Genomic DNA, 19,762 nt, shown 5'->3' on the forward strand with positions numbered 1-19,762 from the left:
CAAGACAGTTCACTACACAGAATTTCTGATGTGTTCTGCTCTTCAGGCTACTCAAGAAGGTCTGGAATGGCTTTAACGACACAGATGCTTTGAGATCTTCTGGGAAAAGCATAGATCTCAGGCTAGCCAACCAGAAATGGCTGGTAAAATGATGTGATGATCACAATCATTTCTGAACTGTGAAACCTGCATAAAACTGTCACTTTTTGATTAGTGTCCATGAGGTCATAGCCATGTCTATAACACCCAAGCAATGCACACCCCGATTTGGTTTTTATGACTTTTCCATGTGGTTGTATTTTTAAGTGAATGGCAGGCAGTTGACAGGCCTACTAAGTTAATTTGTCAAGCCAGAGAACAGGTTTAGCCCGGGCAGCAGTTGAAGCTTGCACTACCCTGGCAGGATAGTGTAACAGCGCTGGCTACTAGTGGTGAGAAAGCAGTTGCAGTCTCCATGCCAACACAATGTTTGGCCTTTTCATTGAAAAAATTAAAAATTGAAGAAGAACAAACCAACTTATTTCACATAGGCCATCAACTACCATCAGAGGGTGATGATTTGCATTGCTGTAACACTGGACCAGATTCTTACCAACAATCCATTGCCATATTTTACCAACCCTCACAGCAGTATGGCCTTTCCCCAATCAAATTGCATTTCCTGGAATGTACCTGGGGTGATTATTGGGATTATGTCACAATCTGCCACTTGGTTGCTCCAGTAGATAAGTAGTAGCTCTATATCTGGCACAGCATACATCTCCCAGTGCACTTGGGCAGCTAGGCTGGCCAGCGCAGAGCCATTCTCCACTCTCTCCTGACCACGTGCACCATGCGGGAGATGTCGTGATCCCACAGAGGTTTCTGTTCCCCCTGCACAGCTACCTACAGAATGGGTGGCTCATGCAGTGAAGCAAGGTGCCCTCTCATTCCTCAGTGCAGCCACATGATTGCGCATTAAATAGAGAAATGAACAAAGAATCAAGGGGAAGTAGAGTCAGAGAGGTAAAGTGACTGGCTCAATGTCACACAGCAAGATGGATGAATATTAACAATTATAAAGCAGTGAACTTTGATCAACCTTTTCCAGCTCCATACCCAACAGTACCAACACAGACAATGCTGCCATTGACAAACGATATATGCATCTTATTTTGAAGTAATGGTACGGTCTGACCATTATAGTGATAAAAACTGAGATCTGCTGTGAAGCATTTCCACCAGAAATTCTCAAACTCTCTAGGCCCAATTCATCCTGAGTGTAACTCCAGTGAAATAGAGTCAAACCCTAGATGAATTTGCCCTAGTCAGCCTAATTTCAAGCCTGATCCAAAGTCTATTGAAGTTAACGAGAGTCTTTCCCTTGACTTCATGGGGCTTTGGATTAGGATCTTAGTCAACAGGATCTGTTTGGAACTTTTAAAGACGCTTGGCCCACAGTACAGCTGCTATTGTCTCCTGCAGTGCATCTCGCCATTTATAACATTTTTGATTGTGGGAGCCTTGTTTTGTGCAGAGCCTGACCAGGGGTGTCAGGAGTGATTCCTCATCTGCAGTATATGAAGATTAGCAAGTACATTCAGATCACATTTGATTGCCAGCAAAAGCCTTCAGTGCTGAAAAGACTGATGCCATTATAATTTACTTAGGTAAATGAAACAGACAAAGAATCAGATCTGTTAATTTCCCAAAGGAACACCAGGGATAAAGAATAAAAAATGGTTTAGCTATGTAGTTCATATAAATGAGTCCAGTTTCTCATCTGCAAAGTCATTAGCTTTTTCTTAGGCCCAAATTTACTTCTGAATTAGTCAGTATATTTATAATAAATAATGTAGCATATTAATGAATTAATTCTGACAACATCCCCGTGAGGTGAGTAAAAATTATCCCCCTTTTATATAAAGGGATCACTGAGGCCGAGATTAAGAGTGGGATTTTCAAAAACTCCTCAGTGACACAACTCCCATTGACTTGCAGTAACACTTCAGGTAAAGTTTTCAAAAATGCCAAAGTCCCATTTTCAAAAGTGACTAAACACTTAAGCTCCTAAATCCTATAGACTTTTAATGAGACTTAGGAGCCTAAAAGCCTAAGTGCCTAAAGGACAGATTTTAAAGGTATTTAGGCACCTGAAAATAGAGAAGTAACTAGTGGGATTGACTGCACTTTTGAAAATCTCACTAGGCAAGTCTCTGCATCTTTAGGCACCCAAATACCTTTAAAAATCAGACTTTAAGGCACTTCTGAAAATGAGACTGAGGCTCCTAAATCACTTAGTCTTTTCAAAATCTTGCCTGATGCACTTGTGAAAATTCCACCCCAAATGACTTCCCCGGTATCACACAGGAAATCTACAGCAGAGACAGGAATAAAATGTGAATCTCTTCATTCCCGTGCCTTAACCACTAGACCACTCTTCCTTTCTCTTCCATCTGATTGTTAAATATTTTGCTCAGCAATACCTGGTAGCACAAATTAACACAAGGCATAAGAAACAAGTCCTGTCTCTTGTTTTAACTTTGGACTCACATGAGAGTCGCAGAAAAGAAGTAGCCTAATCTCTCATGAGTAGAATAGGATGTTCGTTCTGAGATGACAAAAGGGGAGAGGGAAGAAAGATGCAAATTAATGAACCCCCTTCTGTTTTTCATGCAGACTGAAGCAGCTCTGATGTATGATGCTGTTTACATGGTAGCAGTGGCCTCCCAGCGTGCCTCCCAAATGACTGTCAGCTCCCTGCAGTGCCACAGACACAAGCCATGGCGTTTTGGACCCAGATTTATGAATCTGATAAAAGAGGCAAGTGTACACCATCTGCTTACAGCCAGCGTAATCCTCTCTTTGTTCTTTATTGCACTGGGTGCCACTATGGAACATATTGTATGTTCTGATTTCTATTGTTAGACTATCCATTTCTATCTTGTTTTCCTCCTTTAGGAGCTTTGGTTTACAAACACAAGGCTGCTGCCTGCATTTCAATGGCAACTTTATCCCATCTTAAAAAATTAGCAAGAAACTCCAGGCACGATCAAGTTTCCCATGCGACTTCCCGTGGTTTTTTCTTGATTTATATTTATTATGGAGTTGGGGTACTCATCATTCACTAAATTGCGCTAGGCAGTAATCAAATTATGGAAGAACCATGTGCTACCATTGTAGAAACTGGGGTGAACCTTTGTAAGCAGATTCCATAGCTCTGCACTTGTTTGACCACCGTTGTCAGGCTGATTCCCCACTTGTCAAATGGGTGAAGTGCTTCTACTCTCTCACAAATTTATTTTACATTATTGAATCTGTCATAAATATAAAGGGAAGGGTAACCACCTTTCTGTCCACAGTGCTATAAAATCCCTCCTGGCCAGAGGCAAAACCCTTTCACCTGTAAAGGGTTAAGAAGCTAAGATAACCTCGTTGGCACCTGACCAAAATGACCAATGAGGAGATAAGATACTTTCAAAGCTGGAGGTGGGGGGGGGAACAAAGGGTCTGTCTGTCTGTGTGATGCTTTTGCTGGGACCAGGTCAGGAATGCTCTTCAGAACTTCTGTTAAATTAGTAAGTAATCTAGCTAAAAATGCGTTAGATTTCTTTTTGTTTAAATGGCTGGTAAATAAGCTGTGCTGAATGGAATGTATATTCCTGTTTTTGTGTCTTTTTGTAACTTAAGGTGTTGCCTAGAGGGATTCTCTATGTTTTGAATCTGATTACCCTGTAAGGTATTTACCATCCTGATTTTACAGAGGTGATTCTTTTACTTTTTCTTTAATTAAAATTCTTCTTTTAAGATCCTGATTCCTTTTTATATTGTTCTTAAGATCCAAGGGTTTGGGTCTGTGTTCACCTATGCAAATTGGTGAGGATTTTTATCAAGCCTTCCCCAGGAAAGGGGGCGTAGAACGTGGGGAGATATTTTGGGGGGAAGACGTCTCCAAGTGGGCTCTTTCCCTGTTCTTTGTTTAACACGCTTGGTGGTGGCAGCATAGGGTTCAAGGACGAGGCAAAGTTTGTACCTTGAGGAAGTTTTTATCCTAAGCTGGTAAGAATAAGCTTAGGGGGTCTTTCATGCAAGTCCCTATACCTGTACCCTAGAGTTCAGAGTGGTGAAGGAACATTGACAGAATCTCATTAGTAAAAATCAGAACTCTTCTTCCTGCAAAGGAAAGGTTGCATGGAGGCAGCAGTCAGAAGTGGTTGTTCATTCCTTTTCCCCGCATCCCACATTTGGAGCCTAATTCTGCCTTCATTCAGAGAGCTGTAATTCCTATCAAAGCTATACCCATGTTGCATTGTGTAAGTGGAACAGAACTGGCTGGCTGAGGGATACAATATACAGTAGCTGGCATGATGTGGCATGTTACTGAGATCAAGAATCTCTCTGGAAGCAAGTTGCAGCCAGAACATGAAGGTACATAGACAAGATACAGAAAGCTTCTCAGAATCTTTGAGGGCTCTTTCCTTCAAGGATTGTCATAGGTAGGTCCCTACCTATCATTTGATTATGCAGCTGCACAGGTTCCCAAAGCATTGGTTCTTCTGCTCTTTTGCTGTACTGACAACCATTTTACCTTCCTGCCCTCTTTTTCTTGCCTATTTTTCCTATGTTTTCCCCACAAGGGAAGTTCTGTAGATTTCCTGTACCTCCCTCCAAACTTCTGCCTTTAAAAAGGATAAGGACCAGAGCAACCCCTGCCCCAGGGACCGTATTTAAAAAATTTGATGGGGAAGGGGTGAGGATACTGCCATGAGCTTTACTCACAGTGCAAGAGGAGAGGAGGCATGCAGCACCTCTTGAACTGCATAGGACTCCCCAGGAGGGGAGCTGTAGCAGAAGGGGTGTACAGTAGCAGAAAGAAGCCCACACTACGTTTAGTGACCCGAAGAGCTTGCAGGAGGCTGTGGATGCCCTGCAGCATTTGGAAGTTCCATTGAGCAAAGTGCCTCACTCCAGTGGGGTTTAAAACTGCTGCATGGCAGGTCCTCTCCTGCGGGGACTGTAAGAGAGGAGAGCAGAAGGTGAGACTGTGAGGCTGTTGTAGGGGGCAGCCTGTGGCAGTAAGGGCCATAGTACTTGTGAGATCAGGGGAGTCTTACAGGTGGAGCAGGCAGCCCTGCAGAGCTTTGAAACCCTACAGCAGCTCCCTGCCCATGCTCTACTCTTCCCGCAGCTATTCATGACAGAAAACTAGCTCCAAGAAAAATGTCTATAGCAAATGTAATCTCCCTCTCCCACATATTCACTTGACGAAAGCAGGAGCTTCTGTTAAGACACTGTTGATCTCAATCTAGGGCTTGTCTACACAGTAAGGTAATGCATTCTTCTGGGGTGTGATTTCTAAACTGTACGAAAGTGTTGCACATTAATTGGTCTGTGTAGATCCTGCTGGTGCACACTAACGGATCCCTAGTATGCTTTAATGTAGTACTGTTTCAAATAGCACTATGCTAAAGTGTACCAGCAGGATACATGGACCAATTAATGCATAACACATCTGCACAGTTTAAAAATCACATACCCATAGAGTGCATCACCCCACCATGTAGACAAGCCCTAAGCGTCTAAGTCAGGCCTAAGAGTTGCTTCAACCATCACTCTTCCCATCCTCACAAACCTCATCTTAGGCTATATCTACACTACTGAGCCTACCTCAACAGAGCCCCCTAATGTAGATGCAGCATATGCCAACAGGAGTTGTTCTGCCAGTGTTAACACCACCACTTCTCCAAATGACATTAGCTATGCCAATAAAAACACTCTTCTGTCAGCTGCGTTTACTCTGGGGGTTGCTGGGGGCGCGATTGGCAGCATAGCTGTGCCAAAGTAAGTTTTAAGTGTAAATCAGTTCCTTAGACTCCATAGACCTTCTAATTCATTTGTCTCTGAAGTGTTTCTGGGCTTGTTGTCCCGCACTCCCACTGGGTGGAAGTTTGCATGCAGAGGATATTATACCTTAAATTCAAATAAGGTAGTAGTTATAGTCTGACTTTGCGGTACATTTTTACAATGGAACTGAAAAGTGACTTTGTAATCAATGAATTCTGTTTCATAATTCAATGATGCTCTGCTGCACACATTGGAGGACTTTTAGCACATAGTATAAATAGCCTGGATCATAAGCTTTGAAAACATCTTAAAACTTTGACCAAAAGCAGTGGAAGTCTCTCAGCAGATCCAGTTCAGGGTTTAATATGTTAAGCAATTCTATGGTCACATTTATCATGGAGAGCTGGCTTCTTGCAGGGAATGAGATATGTGAGTTAATTACTGATAGTTTCATGGATAATTTCTTTCATGGGTCAGTAAAACACTGATTTATGCACTTCAAGACTCTTATCTTCATGTTTTCTGGGCTAGCCAAAAAGTACATTATGAAAATGAATTGATAAGAACTAAGGCAGTAATCAATTTCACAAAGGAGGACACAACAGGTGTTTAAAATTAAATTGTAAATACACTAGGACCTCACTAATTCATGCGAAGAACTAGGCGGCCCAGCCAGGATAGGGGAATTGTTCAAATTAGGGAGCAAGCCAAATCACAGTAAAAAAAAGTCAAGTAGCTGCATAACAGTTGTGTCCATTTTATTTTCCTAAGTGCGGTTTAGTTTTAATTGTTGATTATTTGTATAATACCAACAGTCTGAACAATTTTATAGACAGGTATGAAGACAAGATACCTGTCCTGCAATTGAAGTAGAGGATGTACAGACAAAGGTGGAAAACAACAAGTTCTATGGTTGGCGAAGTTTAGCATACACCTTGGTAACGCCATGTCTTTATTTGAATTTTGCTTTTAGACACAGTAAAGATTTTCAGTAATTTAATTTGTTCTGACATATCAGTGGAGAGAATAAAGGTGGAAATCCTCTGACCTGTAGAGCACCTGGGCTTCTGCTTCTCTCAGCAGCTGGGCAAATTAAAAATTTTTCAGTCTATCAGTATTCTGTTGGAAATCAGAGTTCGAGCCACATCTTCTCCTCAGATGTGCATGAATGGGTTTCCTCATGAGCAGCATATCTGAGGACAGAATTTGGCCCCTTATTTATGTTAATCTGAATATATGCCTACCTAAAAAGCCAAAAGCCGTGAGTGAGTATGAATTACTGTGTTAATATGACAAGGAGTCCGGTGGCACCTTAAAGACTAACAGATTTATTTGAGAATAAGCTTTCGCGGGTAAAAAAACACTTCTTCAGATGCATGGAGTGAAAATTACCGATGCAGGCATTATATACTGACCCATGAAGAGAAGGGAGTTACCTCACAAGTGGAGAACCAGTGTTGACAGGGCCAATTCGATCAGGGTGGATGTAGTCCACTCCCAATAATTGATGAGGAGGTGATCAATTCCAGGAGAGGCACAGCTGCTTTTGTAATGAGCCAGCCACTCCCAGTCCCTATTCAAGCCCAAATTAATAGTGTTAAATTTGCAAATGAATTTTAGTTCTGCAGTTTCTCTTTGAAGCCTGTTTCTGAAGTTTTTTTGTTCAAGTATGGCTACTTCTAGTTCAAGTACAGCTATATCTACCCCATATCTATTCTAGCGACACCATCAGAGGACCCAACAACATCAGCCACACCATCATGGGCTCATTCACCTACACGTCTACTAATGTTATATATGCCATCATGTGCCAGCAATGCCCCTCTGCCATGTACATTGGCCAAACTGGACACTCCCTACATAAAAGAATAAATGGACACAAATCGGACATTAGGAATGGTAACATACAAAAGCCAGCAGGAGAACACTTCAATCTTCCTGGACATTCTATAACAGATTTGAAAGTAGCTATACTTGAACAAAAAAACTTCAGAAACAGACTCCACTTGTTAAGAAACAGCAAATCAGTAAAGTATCCTCTTAAGCTAATAAAACCTAAACAGATAAATACAATAGATTTTTCTGCCCCGCCCTCCAACACAGTGTGCTCCATTCTTGCTGAAAACTAGTAACAGTAAGAGAAAAACCTCTTTATTCCTATGGATGGGGCAGGTGCTGCAAAATATTTCATTGATCTAAAAATAAATAATTCCTTCAGATCCAAAAGGGGAGATTTTCAGAGGCACAAAGTAGGCACCCTAAGACGAGTATTATAATGGCTAGCAACGTTTCTGATGGAAACAGTCACCACGATTTCTATGGAAAAGGTTGCTTAAATTGGAGAGAGAAATTCAGTAATTTTCTGGCATATATAATGTGGCCATTACTTTTGTATCTAGCTCCTAGATATGGTGGTGTGCACATTAGAAAAGGAGAGAGAGAGGAAGAGGAGACGACATTCGAAAGAAGCAGGGCCAGATAAAGGCTGGGGCTTTAAGGGCTGCAGCGCAGGGCCCTGGCTCAAGGGGGGCCCTGGCATAGGGGGCCCCGCAAAAATAAATAACAGGCAGCGATCTCCAGGCTGCCTGCCTGCCATAGCCCCATGTCACTCCTGGAAGAGCACGGCTGCTAGCACATCTCCCATGGTTCCCGGCCAATGGGAGAGATGGGGCGGCGCTTGCAGGCTTGGGCAGCGCACAGAGACCTGCTGCCCCCCTTCCCCCAGGGGCTGCAGAGACGTGCCACAAAATCTAATAGCCCTGGGCCCACAGGAGAGTTAATCTGGCCCTGCAAAGAAGGTTGAGTTAATTTGGTTCCCCTCTTTCTCTCTCTCTACCTGTTTGACCAACACCACCCTACTTTCCAATTCCTCCCACTCCCAGCTACAGAAGACAGACCTCTCCATGCCCATCCTTATCCAAGCAGGAGACCTTCATGCCCCAGCCTGTCCATATCACCAACAGCCTGGTTTTCAGCACAAAGTTGCTTCTTGGTTCCACGCCAGGAAATCTCCTCCCACAGAAGACAATGTCTCTCACAAGCCCGCTGCTGTTTTCCAGTGCAAGGTAGTGGGAGGAAGGAAGGCAAGTTTCAAGTTTTAGCTCTGAAGGTCCAGAGATCAATCTCTAGATGATAACAAAGCAGGAGTGGCTAATATCCTACATGACATGGGAGGCTGTGACAGTCCTAGCTGTTGTTTGTGTTGCATCTTTTTGAGAGGCTTTAGGAAATCCCTCTTCTACAAATCAGAAACCTCCAAATAAAGATTAAAAGAAATTTGAAGCATTTACACCCTGAACTTTCATTTACCCCATTCTATAACAAGATTTTCCTCAAGGACTATTAGCTAGAAGAAATCTGTGTTTAAGAGCTTTAAATACAAACTCTAGATCAAGGAATAATCTAGTCTGATGGCACTAAATTATTTCAAAAATCATTAGAAAAATCTGTTGAGGATTCTTCTGAACTGAACAATCTCCTTATTTAGACTCAGGACCCTAGAAATCAACAATACAGATACACTGGGTCACTCCAGAGACTACCAACTTTGATATTATATTATATTATTATTATCATTTATTATAGTATAATTGCATTTATTTCAAACTTCAGGCTCAACAGATCTGTAATAATTCTTCCCCCAAAATATGCCCCAGGACTCCCTTTGAGAAAAGTTTAGCCCAAACACAATGAATGCCTGCAAGCACAAGAGCCTTCTTATCTCTGAGATTAGAAGAGGGATTTCTTTGATTTTTGGGCTGATTTATTTAAGACAAGTGGGCTGTAACAGTAATAAAGGGTTTTTTCCTCAGACTCCAAAGAAGTCCCTGGACTTCTTTTTGCAGGTATCTTTCTAACCCACCGACAAAGAAAAAGGTCTGGTAGTATTAAGTCCCATCATACTAGTTTCACTTCAGGAAAACCTGGAAGAATTTATTCTAGGTTCTTTCTGGATCCAAAGAAGACTGGTAGATTCTGACTCATCCTACTGTAGATATATGAATAAGGCAGAATTTCACTAAATTCCTAATGTACTTACATTGTATAGAATTAAAGGAGGGTAATGTAATTAATGCAAATCATGGGTTTGTGGAAAATAGATCCTGTCAAACTAACTTGATTTTTTTAATGAGATTACAAGTTTGGTCAATAAAAGTAATCATATTGATATAATAGACTTTCATAAAGTGTTTGACTTGGTACCACACAACATTTTGAGAACAAAACTAGAATAATATAAAATTAACATAGCACACATTAAATAGATTAAAAACTGGCTAACTGATAGATCCCAAAATGAAATTGTAAATGGGGAATCATTGTCAAGTGGGTGTGTTTCCAGTGGGATCCCTCAGGGATTGGTTCTTGGCCCTACGCTATTTAACATTTTTATTAAGAAGAAAACATAAAATCACTGATCAAGTCTGCAGGTGACATAAAAATTGGAGGAGTGGTAAATAATGAAGAGAACAAGTCACTGATTCAGAGAGATCTGGATGCCTTGATGAAGGGCGCAAGCAAACAATATGTAGGCCATTACTTACAGATTGGGGGACTCTAGCCTGGGAAGTAGTGACTCTAAAAAAGACTTGGGGGTTGTGGTGGATAATCAGCTTGGTGCTGTGGCCAAAAGCATTAATGTATCCTGGGATGCCTAAACAGGGAAATCTCAAGTAGGAGTAGAGATGTTATTTTACCTCTCTATTTGGCATTTGTGCAACTGCTGCTAAAATATTGTATCCAGTTCTGGTGCCCACAATTCAAGATAAACTGGAGAGGGCTCAGAGAAGAGCCACAAGAATGATGAAAGGATTAGAAAACATGCTTTATAGTGACAGTGATAGACACAAGGAGCTGTCTATTTAGCTTAAAAAGAGAAGATTAAGGGGTGACTTCATTACAGTCTGTAAGTATCTACATGGGAAACAAATATTTAATAATGAGCTCTTCAATCTAGTGAACAAGTTCTAACACAATCCAGTGGTGGGAAGTTGAAACTAGACCAATTCAGACTGGAAATATAAATTTTTGGCAGTGAGGGTAATTAGTCATTGGAACCACTTACCAAGGACTGTGATGGCTTCTCCATGACTGGCAATTTTAAAATCAAGATTGGATGTTTTTCTAAAAGATGTGCTCTAGGAATTATTTTGGGGGAAGTTCTCTGGCCTGTGTTATAAAGGAAGTTAGACTAGATCATTCTGGTCCCTTCTGGCTTGGGAATCGATGAACTGTAAACTCTTTGGAGCAGGGACTGTCTTTTTGCCTGTGTTTGTAGAGTCCCTAGCAAAATGGGGATCCTGAGTTGGGCTTCCAGATGCTACCACAGTATAAATAATAATGTATCCACCTCTCCATGGACATATGCAAGCCTGAAAATCCCAGGAGGACAGCAACTGGACTCAGTACCAACATGATGAGATTATACAATGCAATGATCTTTATCTTTTGCTTGCATCTGCACTTCAGAAGCATGATTGTGATTCACAGCTTGCTGCTCAGTTGGATAAAATGGATGTTTTTCACATTCTGGAAATGCTGGCTCTGAGTGTACTTGTCTTCTGTTTTCCTACCTTGTCTCTCCTTTACAAAAATAATAAACTGTTTGTGTTAGATAGAGAGGAATAGAAGTTCCCCTTAATACAAGGAAGAGAAGCAAATTATTAGTCTTGCTCCATAAATAGCAGCCTATCCTTGGCCTAAGAAGGGAGAAAAAGAACATTTCCCTCCAACTCTAGGGTAGAAGGGGACAACAGTGCCTCCCCCTAACTTCCAGACCCCTGTGAAGGAGTAACAGGAAGAAGCCACTGGTGAGGTGACTCACCTCAGTATAAAAGTCCAGGAATCTAGCTCTACTGCTTATTGCCTCTGGGTCCTGTCCCACAGCTGCTGATCAGCTGTTGATGGGGGTATGCAATCAGGCAGCAGGAGAGCTGCAAGAAAGATACCATTTCCCTCCCAGCCGCATTGACAGGCAGGAAGGGGAGAGCGGACGTTCCAGGGCCTGGCCTCCTGCCAGGCAGGGGAGGAAAGAGATTCTCGTCTCTGCCCCCCACAACCATGGGTGGCTCATCCCCCTTCCCGCCCACATTAGGGGAAATGGTAAAGCTACCAGGGGGAAGAGGTCTTGGAGGAATCTGGGAAAGGTGACGAAGGGCCAGAGAGAATCTGTGGTAAGGGGATCCAGAAATTCAGTGGATGACTGGTTAAGTCCCACTGAAAATCCCAGCCTAGAGAAGCAGCTTGACAATGCCTGCAAATCACAGTCTGAGTAGATACTGGGAAATTTGCCATTGGTACAAGCTTTTTTCTTCTACAAAACTGGAATGGAGGCTGACCATCTAGCCTACATTCTAACAATACCAAACTCACTCCCCCACTCCCAAAGGTGGTGGCTAGAGATGGCTGAAAATATTTGGCAACGTTTTTCAAAATGTTAGTGTTTTTTTGCACTTGTGTGGCCAGCTTACAGCACATCCAATCTTTTTCAAAAATTTGAAATTGATGAAGATTTTTTTCAAGGAAAATGTAAAAGCTTTCACAAAAAATGCTCTGCATTTTTCAACCAGCTTTCCTGGTAACTGTCCAAAAATAACCTCTCAAACCCTCACCAAATCCAGATAATACAAGCCTCTGAGGCTGGGGAGGAGCCAAAGGGATCTCCAGTTCTGCCATGAATAAAACGTATGCAGTGTTGTTGTAACTGTGTTGGTCCCAGGATATGAGAGAGACGAGGTAATATCTTTTACTGGACCAACTTCTGTGGGTGAAAGAGACAAGCTTTTGAACTTACCCAGAGCTCTTCCTCAGGGAAAAAATGGTCAAGATCAGAGACTCACCTCAGTATAAATTGCTTGGAGCAGCACCAATGCCATCAAGCTGCTTTTTCAAATGTCTCCCCCTCCGTTTTTCTTGTTGCTAATAGAAAGCAACTGAATGTCTGTCGCTCGTATCAAATGGTGAAGGAGTACAAAGAATTCTCATCTCAGGAAAGAAATGATTAATAGAACAGAAAAACTTCAGCAAAAAAACAACTTACTTCCAAGAGGAACTAAGCCCTCCACCCAATGGATTGATTAAGTTGGGGAAACCTGTGTGCATAGGAGTGGGAATTACCAGTCACTTTTCCACTGGATTTCACAGATACAAGGCCCTCCTCAAAATAAGTGACTTTGCCTCCAAAACCAACCCACCCTTCACCCTAAACTTGTATCAACTTTTTCTTAGAGTCAAAGAACTTCCCTGCCCACAAATCACAGAATATCAGGGTTGGAAGGGATCTCAGGAGGTCATCTAGTCCAACCCCCTGCTCAAAGCAGGACCACAATCCCCAATTTTTGCCCCAGATCCCAAATGGCCCCCTGAAGGATTGAACTCACAACCCTGGGTTTAGCAGGTCAATGCTCAAACCACTGAGCTATCACCGTCCTCCAATGTCTTTTGTACACATGGATGTCCTGGCTCTGCTGGGTTCAGAAGAAGGAAGTAATGAAAATCTTGAGAGAAATCAACCTTGCCAAATTTCTAGCCAAGTTTTGCAGCCCCGGGATGTCAACAAAGTTAAGATAAGCAATTAACATTCGAGTGCTGATCTGAGCCAGACCTCTGCACTGTTTGACATTCACACAATCACTCTGTTCTTCTTTTGGGAAAAGTGATGTGAACACATCTCCAAGCTGGCTGTTGCTTTGGAAGCTGCCCTAAGAGGAACAAAAGGTCAGAACTGGTGATCTGAAGAAGTGAACACTTCCAAATCAAGTTTCTTGCCTACTTCTGCTGGACTGACTCAGCCAAGGAGGGAAGGGCAGGATATCTAGCAGTCTGGTTTAGTGGATTCAATCACAAAAAACTATTTCCAGGAGATTCTTCCCTTGATGGCAACTAGTAGAACACAAACTAAATCTGAAAACTGAAAATATTAACAGACGCACAGTGTAGTCACACGTATTGGATAGAGAAGGAAGAGGCGATTTTTCATTATGGAAATGATAAAAGGCGTTTGAAAGAGGCTAAAAATACAAAAGCACTCCATAGGGGGTGATGTGCATATAACTTTCACTTACAGTGAGTGGAACTTCCAGACCATTTAGCTGATGAGCACGTAACATTTTCTAAGAGAACAAAAAAATGTTTTCCTTAGACATGATCTTTCATCACTACAGAGGTCAGCGTCTTCAAGTGCTTCCACTGGACCTGGAAGGTCTGCAGTCATGGACTAAAAGAGAAACTAGTCTAGTACTTTAAAGGCATTACAACCATATGTGGACATGGTGGAAAACATATTAGCCATGTCTCCCGTTGTCTAATTAGAGGACTTAGGTCTGGTCACCTGAACTTTCTGCTAGCCAGAAAGCTAATGAGGCTGTTCTGGAAGATGGGTATAAGAATGCAGTTTTATAACATAAAATAGCGTAGTGTATTATCCCCCTAGAGCTCACAGCCTAACTAGTAGATGAATGGCAAGCTCCACTAATCATTGCATGACTTGGACCAATTGCAACATTTCTCTTTCCTAAGCAGTGAAGAGGAGCAATTGATAAGATTTCACAATACAGAGCCTTTTACTAGGAGTGCAACAAAGCCAGACAAGATCAAGGCAAATAATGTCTATTAACCATATTGTTTTATATACACATCACTTTAATGACATGTTTATCTAAAAAAAAAAACCCACCTAATACTATAACACAGTTTTGTAATATATTTCAAGGAGTTTAATATTTTGTTTCTCAGCACCACACTAAATTAAAAATCTAAAATTCTTATTCATTATTAGTATTACACTAATGCTTACTGTACCCAGCCAAGATCAGGCTGCATTGTGCTAGGCACTGTACAAATGATTAAATATTTTAAAATACATTGATTCAGTGACAGGGTAAAACCTAAAGGCTACCTACTGGCCCACCGGGGGCTTTAAGGGAAGGGTGTGTCCTCCTTCCAGAGACCAAAAGGCAAGGGGAAAGCCCCTGGGACTTCAGCCCATGCAGGCCAGAAGAAGTGCTTTGTTTTAGTGTTACTTATGAATAGGACCACAGCATTGTCATGGATTTGAATGAAGTCTGTGCAATCTTGGAAATGGGTATAAAAAGACATTTGGTTAGGCCCCAGACCATGTGGCATTGGAAGCTGGCACATATGATTGCAGCACCACTCAGATTTGGCCTGTCTGCCCCTCGGTTTCGATCTATGAATGGGTGTCTGAGCCAAACCTGGGCGGTGCTGCAATCCTGTGTGTCAGATCAAAACACCAAGAGGGGGGAGCCAGGTCCAGCCATGCAGGACAGGAGCTGCCACTGGAGAGGTGAGTGTGGTGTGTGCTCACCCTCCAGCCCACTCTCCTCTCTCTGCCCTGGGCCTCACCTCTCAGCACCACCATTATACTCTTGTTTATGCTGATGTAGTGAAAACTACATTTGGTGATTTATCATTTTTTCCCTGACCTTTGCCATGAAATTTACTAAAAATATTTGCGCCAAAACTATAGAGTCTCTTATGAGTTTTTTGTTCAACCAACAAATTGTGCCCAGGGCCAAGGGTAAGGGACAAGAAATGCTCAGGTGTGGTATTTTTTCCTTATGGGACTGGCAAAATAGCCTACATACCCCAATTCAGGAAGACATCCCCATTAAGGAAGTGCTCTTAAACACATGTTTAAATCAACCGCATTTAGGAAAGCACTTAAGTCAAGGATACATAAGCATATACTTAAATGTAAGCACAGGCTTAAATTAATCTCTAGTCGGGAAAGCACTTAAGCATATCCCTAGTCAGGAATCACAGTGGTAGCCGTGTTAGTCTGTATCCACAAAAACAACGAGGAGTCTGGTGGCACCTTAAAGACTAACAGATTTATTTGGGCATAAGCTTTCGTGGGTAAAAAACCCACTTCTTCAGATGCAACAGTCAGGAAAGCTCTAAAATAAATGCTTAACTTTAAAAGTCAACAGGACTTAAGCTCTTGATCAAGTGCCTTCTTAAATGTGGTTGAATCTAGCTGAGGAGCATTTGCTACCAATCCCCAGATTTTGGGGCAGAGGGTTCTTGCTGCAAATCCCTCACCTAGATTACACTCCCAACTACACACGATTGATTTGCCACTGTCAGAGTCTGTTCACCTGGAGTGAAATTCATCCCTTTGAAGGTGGTCAGCACAATACCTTTGCACCATTTAAAATCAGTTTAAACTTTGTTTGAAAGTTATTGTTATTCAGCAGATGAATAAGTCATTTTTAATAAATCAATAGGTCAGAGAGAAAGGATGGGCTTGCAGATAAGGCACTGGACTGGAACTCATGAGGTCTGGGTTCAACTTCTGACTATGCCACAGACTTCCAGTATGACCTTGGGCAAGTCACTTAATCTGTCTGAGTCCCATCTGTAACATGTGGATAAAGAGTACTTTATTTCTATTTGAATCATAAGCTCTTTGGAGCAGGTACAGTGTACTACTTATACAGTGTATAAGACACAATGGAATCCCAGTCTCAAACCAGTTAATACTAACCAATAGTACTGTACCATAAAATAAATAATGATCGTTTTTATATTTTGTGCTGCACTTTGTCACTTTGGTAATGGTCATTGAAAAACGTACAATACCCTAGTTCCTAGAGGGAAGAATAACTTACAAAATTAAGCTTCTCCCTCAAATCTGAACCCACTTCCCCTTTGTATTTTATTTTAAAACTAAATTTAAGCTGTCTGATTTAAGCATTCAAGACATGTATCCGAGAAGAATATCTTCAAAGGCATTTCACCACACAGACTTTGAACCAAGGACACCTGAATTGTCACCCTCAAGTAATTAGGGATCATTTTGTCAAATTTCACACTGAAATGGCACACTCAAAACTTTTCTTCACTACTCTTGCACACCATCTAGCCCAAACTGCTCTGAAAATGAGTGTTCTTGAACAGTTCAAAGAACTTCAGCTTTCATGAGAAATCCACCCCCCTCCTTTTCTTTCACTAGCTCTCCATTTTTTTTTTCAAAACTAGGTGAACATGGTGCTCATGAAAATAAGAGTCTTATAATTGGGGTCAGAGCCAGTGTATATAGACAAGCTTCATCACATTACTCTCCCTTCCCACTTCAATCCTAATTAGTGATATTCTTCACACCCTCTCAGTCCTGGACCTCTCCCAAGTAAAGATGCTGCCACATGTGGTGGGTTTTGGGTGGGGCAGATAAAAGTGCACCATCAAACGGTTTTTCTCTTATTCCTTGTGCTGGACTTGATCCTAGCTAGAGGAAAGGCAATGTATTAACCCACTATGCTATTTAACCCCCAAGATGTCAACTTTAGTAAAAAGACTAATTGTATGAATCACTCAGTTGATGAGAGACTTTAAGCAGCTTTCTATTACAATTTCAACTCTAACCAAAAGCAATATCATCAGTTAATTGTGAGGGATCTCTTTACAATTCTAAAAAATCAGGGACTTTGACTTCAGACTAATAAACCAAAGGAAGATCAAACTTTCTCTTGTTCATTACTGCTCAAGATGGCTTACAATGGAATTGGCTATATACTGTGTTAGCAAGTTTTGTCTTGGAGAAGTGAGCTATAGTATTTCCTGTCCATGTGTAGTACAGTAAACCAAGGTTTGCCTAAATCTTTCAGATACCTGAATTGTGCACATTTTGTGAAGTTGATAAAAACCGTAGGAGTAATGCGAAAAACACGTGATTCAACAGTATATTTGAGAAGCATTTCTAAAACATGGTGTCGGTAAAAAAAACACCTGGGGCCCATCACATACGTAATACAATACACTCTATATAGCTTTACATCTAACTGTTTTACAATCAACCGAAAACAGCAAAATAAAATTGCAAGCATTATCAAATTTCAGACTTTGGTCTTGTCTGAGAAATATAGAGGATCAGATTTCCTAACATCCAATGGAAGCCACTTCCAACTGTTTTCACTGGGCTTGCTGAACTACTCAGCACTGTCACTAAATGCTATTTGAAGAGAGTAGTAATATAATTGATAAAGAGCTTATTCTAATATCTGTTCAACAATGTGTTGTGATGACAAATAGTAGCTCTATGGTACTAGTCAAAAAGCAAAAGTTAGGTAAGCAAAAAGCTAAGAGTGAGAAAAGCAGCTCTCATCAACTTCTTAACTATCACTGCCAATCAGATAACATAATTTATATCTTCCCTGCATGTGCATTAATTCTCATAACCCCTGGAATTTTATTCTGTTTTCCAGTTTAGCATTCCAAGTTTTTCAGAGCAGCAAGCATGTCTACCTCTGTATTTGCACTGCACCTTGCACAACAGGGTCCTGAACAAAGCCAGAGTAAATGGTCATTCTTCCATTTTGTATAGGCAGGAAGTGCTAATAAAAGCAAAGACAAATCTGAAATGGAAAAATATTTTCCTGTTTTCTAACTAGCTCTACTTAAACCTGTTATTTAATATAGTCTGGCAATGCAGCAATACTTTGCTGTTAGAACACTTTTCACACAAAGAACTCAAAGCATTTTACGTACAATTAAGAAAGCCTCCTAATACACCTGTGAGGTAGGTATTTTTGTCCCTATCCAGGATGCAGAAAAGGAGGCAAAGAGAAGGTAAAGGTGACCTACAGAGGATTTTAAAAAATTGGCACATGCCTAGGAATGTGGAAAGATACTTTTTAAAAAGTGGATTTTATTTGCTTGCTTTCTTTTACTTTAGAAATCTTAGGAATTATTATTTCCCCCTTGATTTGGTTAGGGTCTCAGAACCTCTGTATGGTGATCTCTGATGGGAGGAAAGTAGAATCTTTAGCAAAGATGTCCTTTCTTCAAACTCTCCATTAGGCATTAAAGAAAAATGGGGAGTTAACAAACCAAACCAAGCAAAACCACTTCAAACAGTCTCACCAAAAAGTACCATCCCCTCTGAATAGCTTGGATTTCAGTCCCTGGACCTTTGATGTCATAATTTAATTAGTCTTCCTATCACCACACAGTCTTACAGGTTGCCAAGACCTAAATTTCAAATGTAATAAACAAACAGGAAAAAAATTGAGCCTTGAAAATGAGAACTTTTCAGGCATATCTGTGCATCATAAAGAAGTAAAAAGAGGGCACAAGGCAATTCTTTTTTTTTTTTGTAGGTCACATTTAAGTAACTTGCCAAATGCCATAAAAACAAAAATTAAAAACCCCACAACACTGGGGAAACTGGGACTAGAATCCAGGGCTGAAATCTTGGCTCCATTGAAGTCAGTACAAGTTGTACCATTTATTTCAATAGTGCCAGGAATTCATCCCAAGGCCCCGTGACTTTTAGTCTCTGCTCTAACTACTAGACCACAAATGATCTCTTCATTTTAAGCATATAGTCATACTCAATGGGCTAGATCTTCAGTTGTTGCTAATCAGCACCACTCCATTATCTTCAGGGAGGACCTTTTCCAATATTTCTATTACACAGAGAAAACTGTGCACTGTCTACAGGAAAACTGGATTTCAAGCTCCACATTTCTAATGAGGCCTCAACCTAGTCTCTGAATTTGCATCCATAATTTTACACAAGCAATATGGAGAGAGCCCAAAGAGCCAGTTTAAGGGCCTAATCCAAAACCCACTGAAGTCAATAGAAAGGCTTCAACTAACTTCCGTGGCCTTAAAATCCGGCCCTAAATGCTCAAATTCCAGCGGGACGTGCAAGCACAGTAATTGACTATGCAAAATGTAGAGGCTATTGGTTTTTTTTTAATGTGGCTCATTGTCAGCTTTGTGACTCTCTCAGGTCAATAACAGTGCTATTTATAGTTATATAAATTTGCAGATGCCTAGTTATATCTGCAAGGCTTTCTGGGGAGAAGGGAGACAAAGTCATTTAGCATTTGTAACGAAAGATATATTTCACATTTCCACACAAGATACAGCTTAACATCCCTTTGGTCTGCTTTAATATTATATAATAATTCAA

At 41.1% G+C, this 19,762-nt stretch overlaps 1 protein-coding gene across 3 annotated transcripts in view; it reads left to right on the forward strand.

The window, feature by feature from the left end:
- GRIK1 (glutamate ionotropic receptor kainate type subunit 1) overlaps positions 1-19,762 on the forward strand; it is a 236,900-nt gene that overhangs the window by 156,988 nt on the left and 60,150 nt on the right. For all 3 annotated transcript variants that reach the window (XM_074970925.1, XM_074970916.1, XM_074970909.1), the window contains exon 7: positions 2,659-2,802. In XM_074970925.1, the coding sequence (XP_074827026.1) occupies positions 2,659-2,802 (144 nt within the window). The remainder of the gene's footprint in view (positions 1-2,658; positions 2,803-19,762) is intronic.

Source organism: Natator depressus, chromosome 1, assembly GCF_965152275.1.
Source record: "Natator depressus isolate rNatDep1 chromosome 1, rNatDep2.hap1, whole genome shotgun sequence".
Lineage (NCBI taxonomy): Eukaryota > Metazoa > Chordata > Testudines > Cheloniidae > Natator > Natator depressus.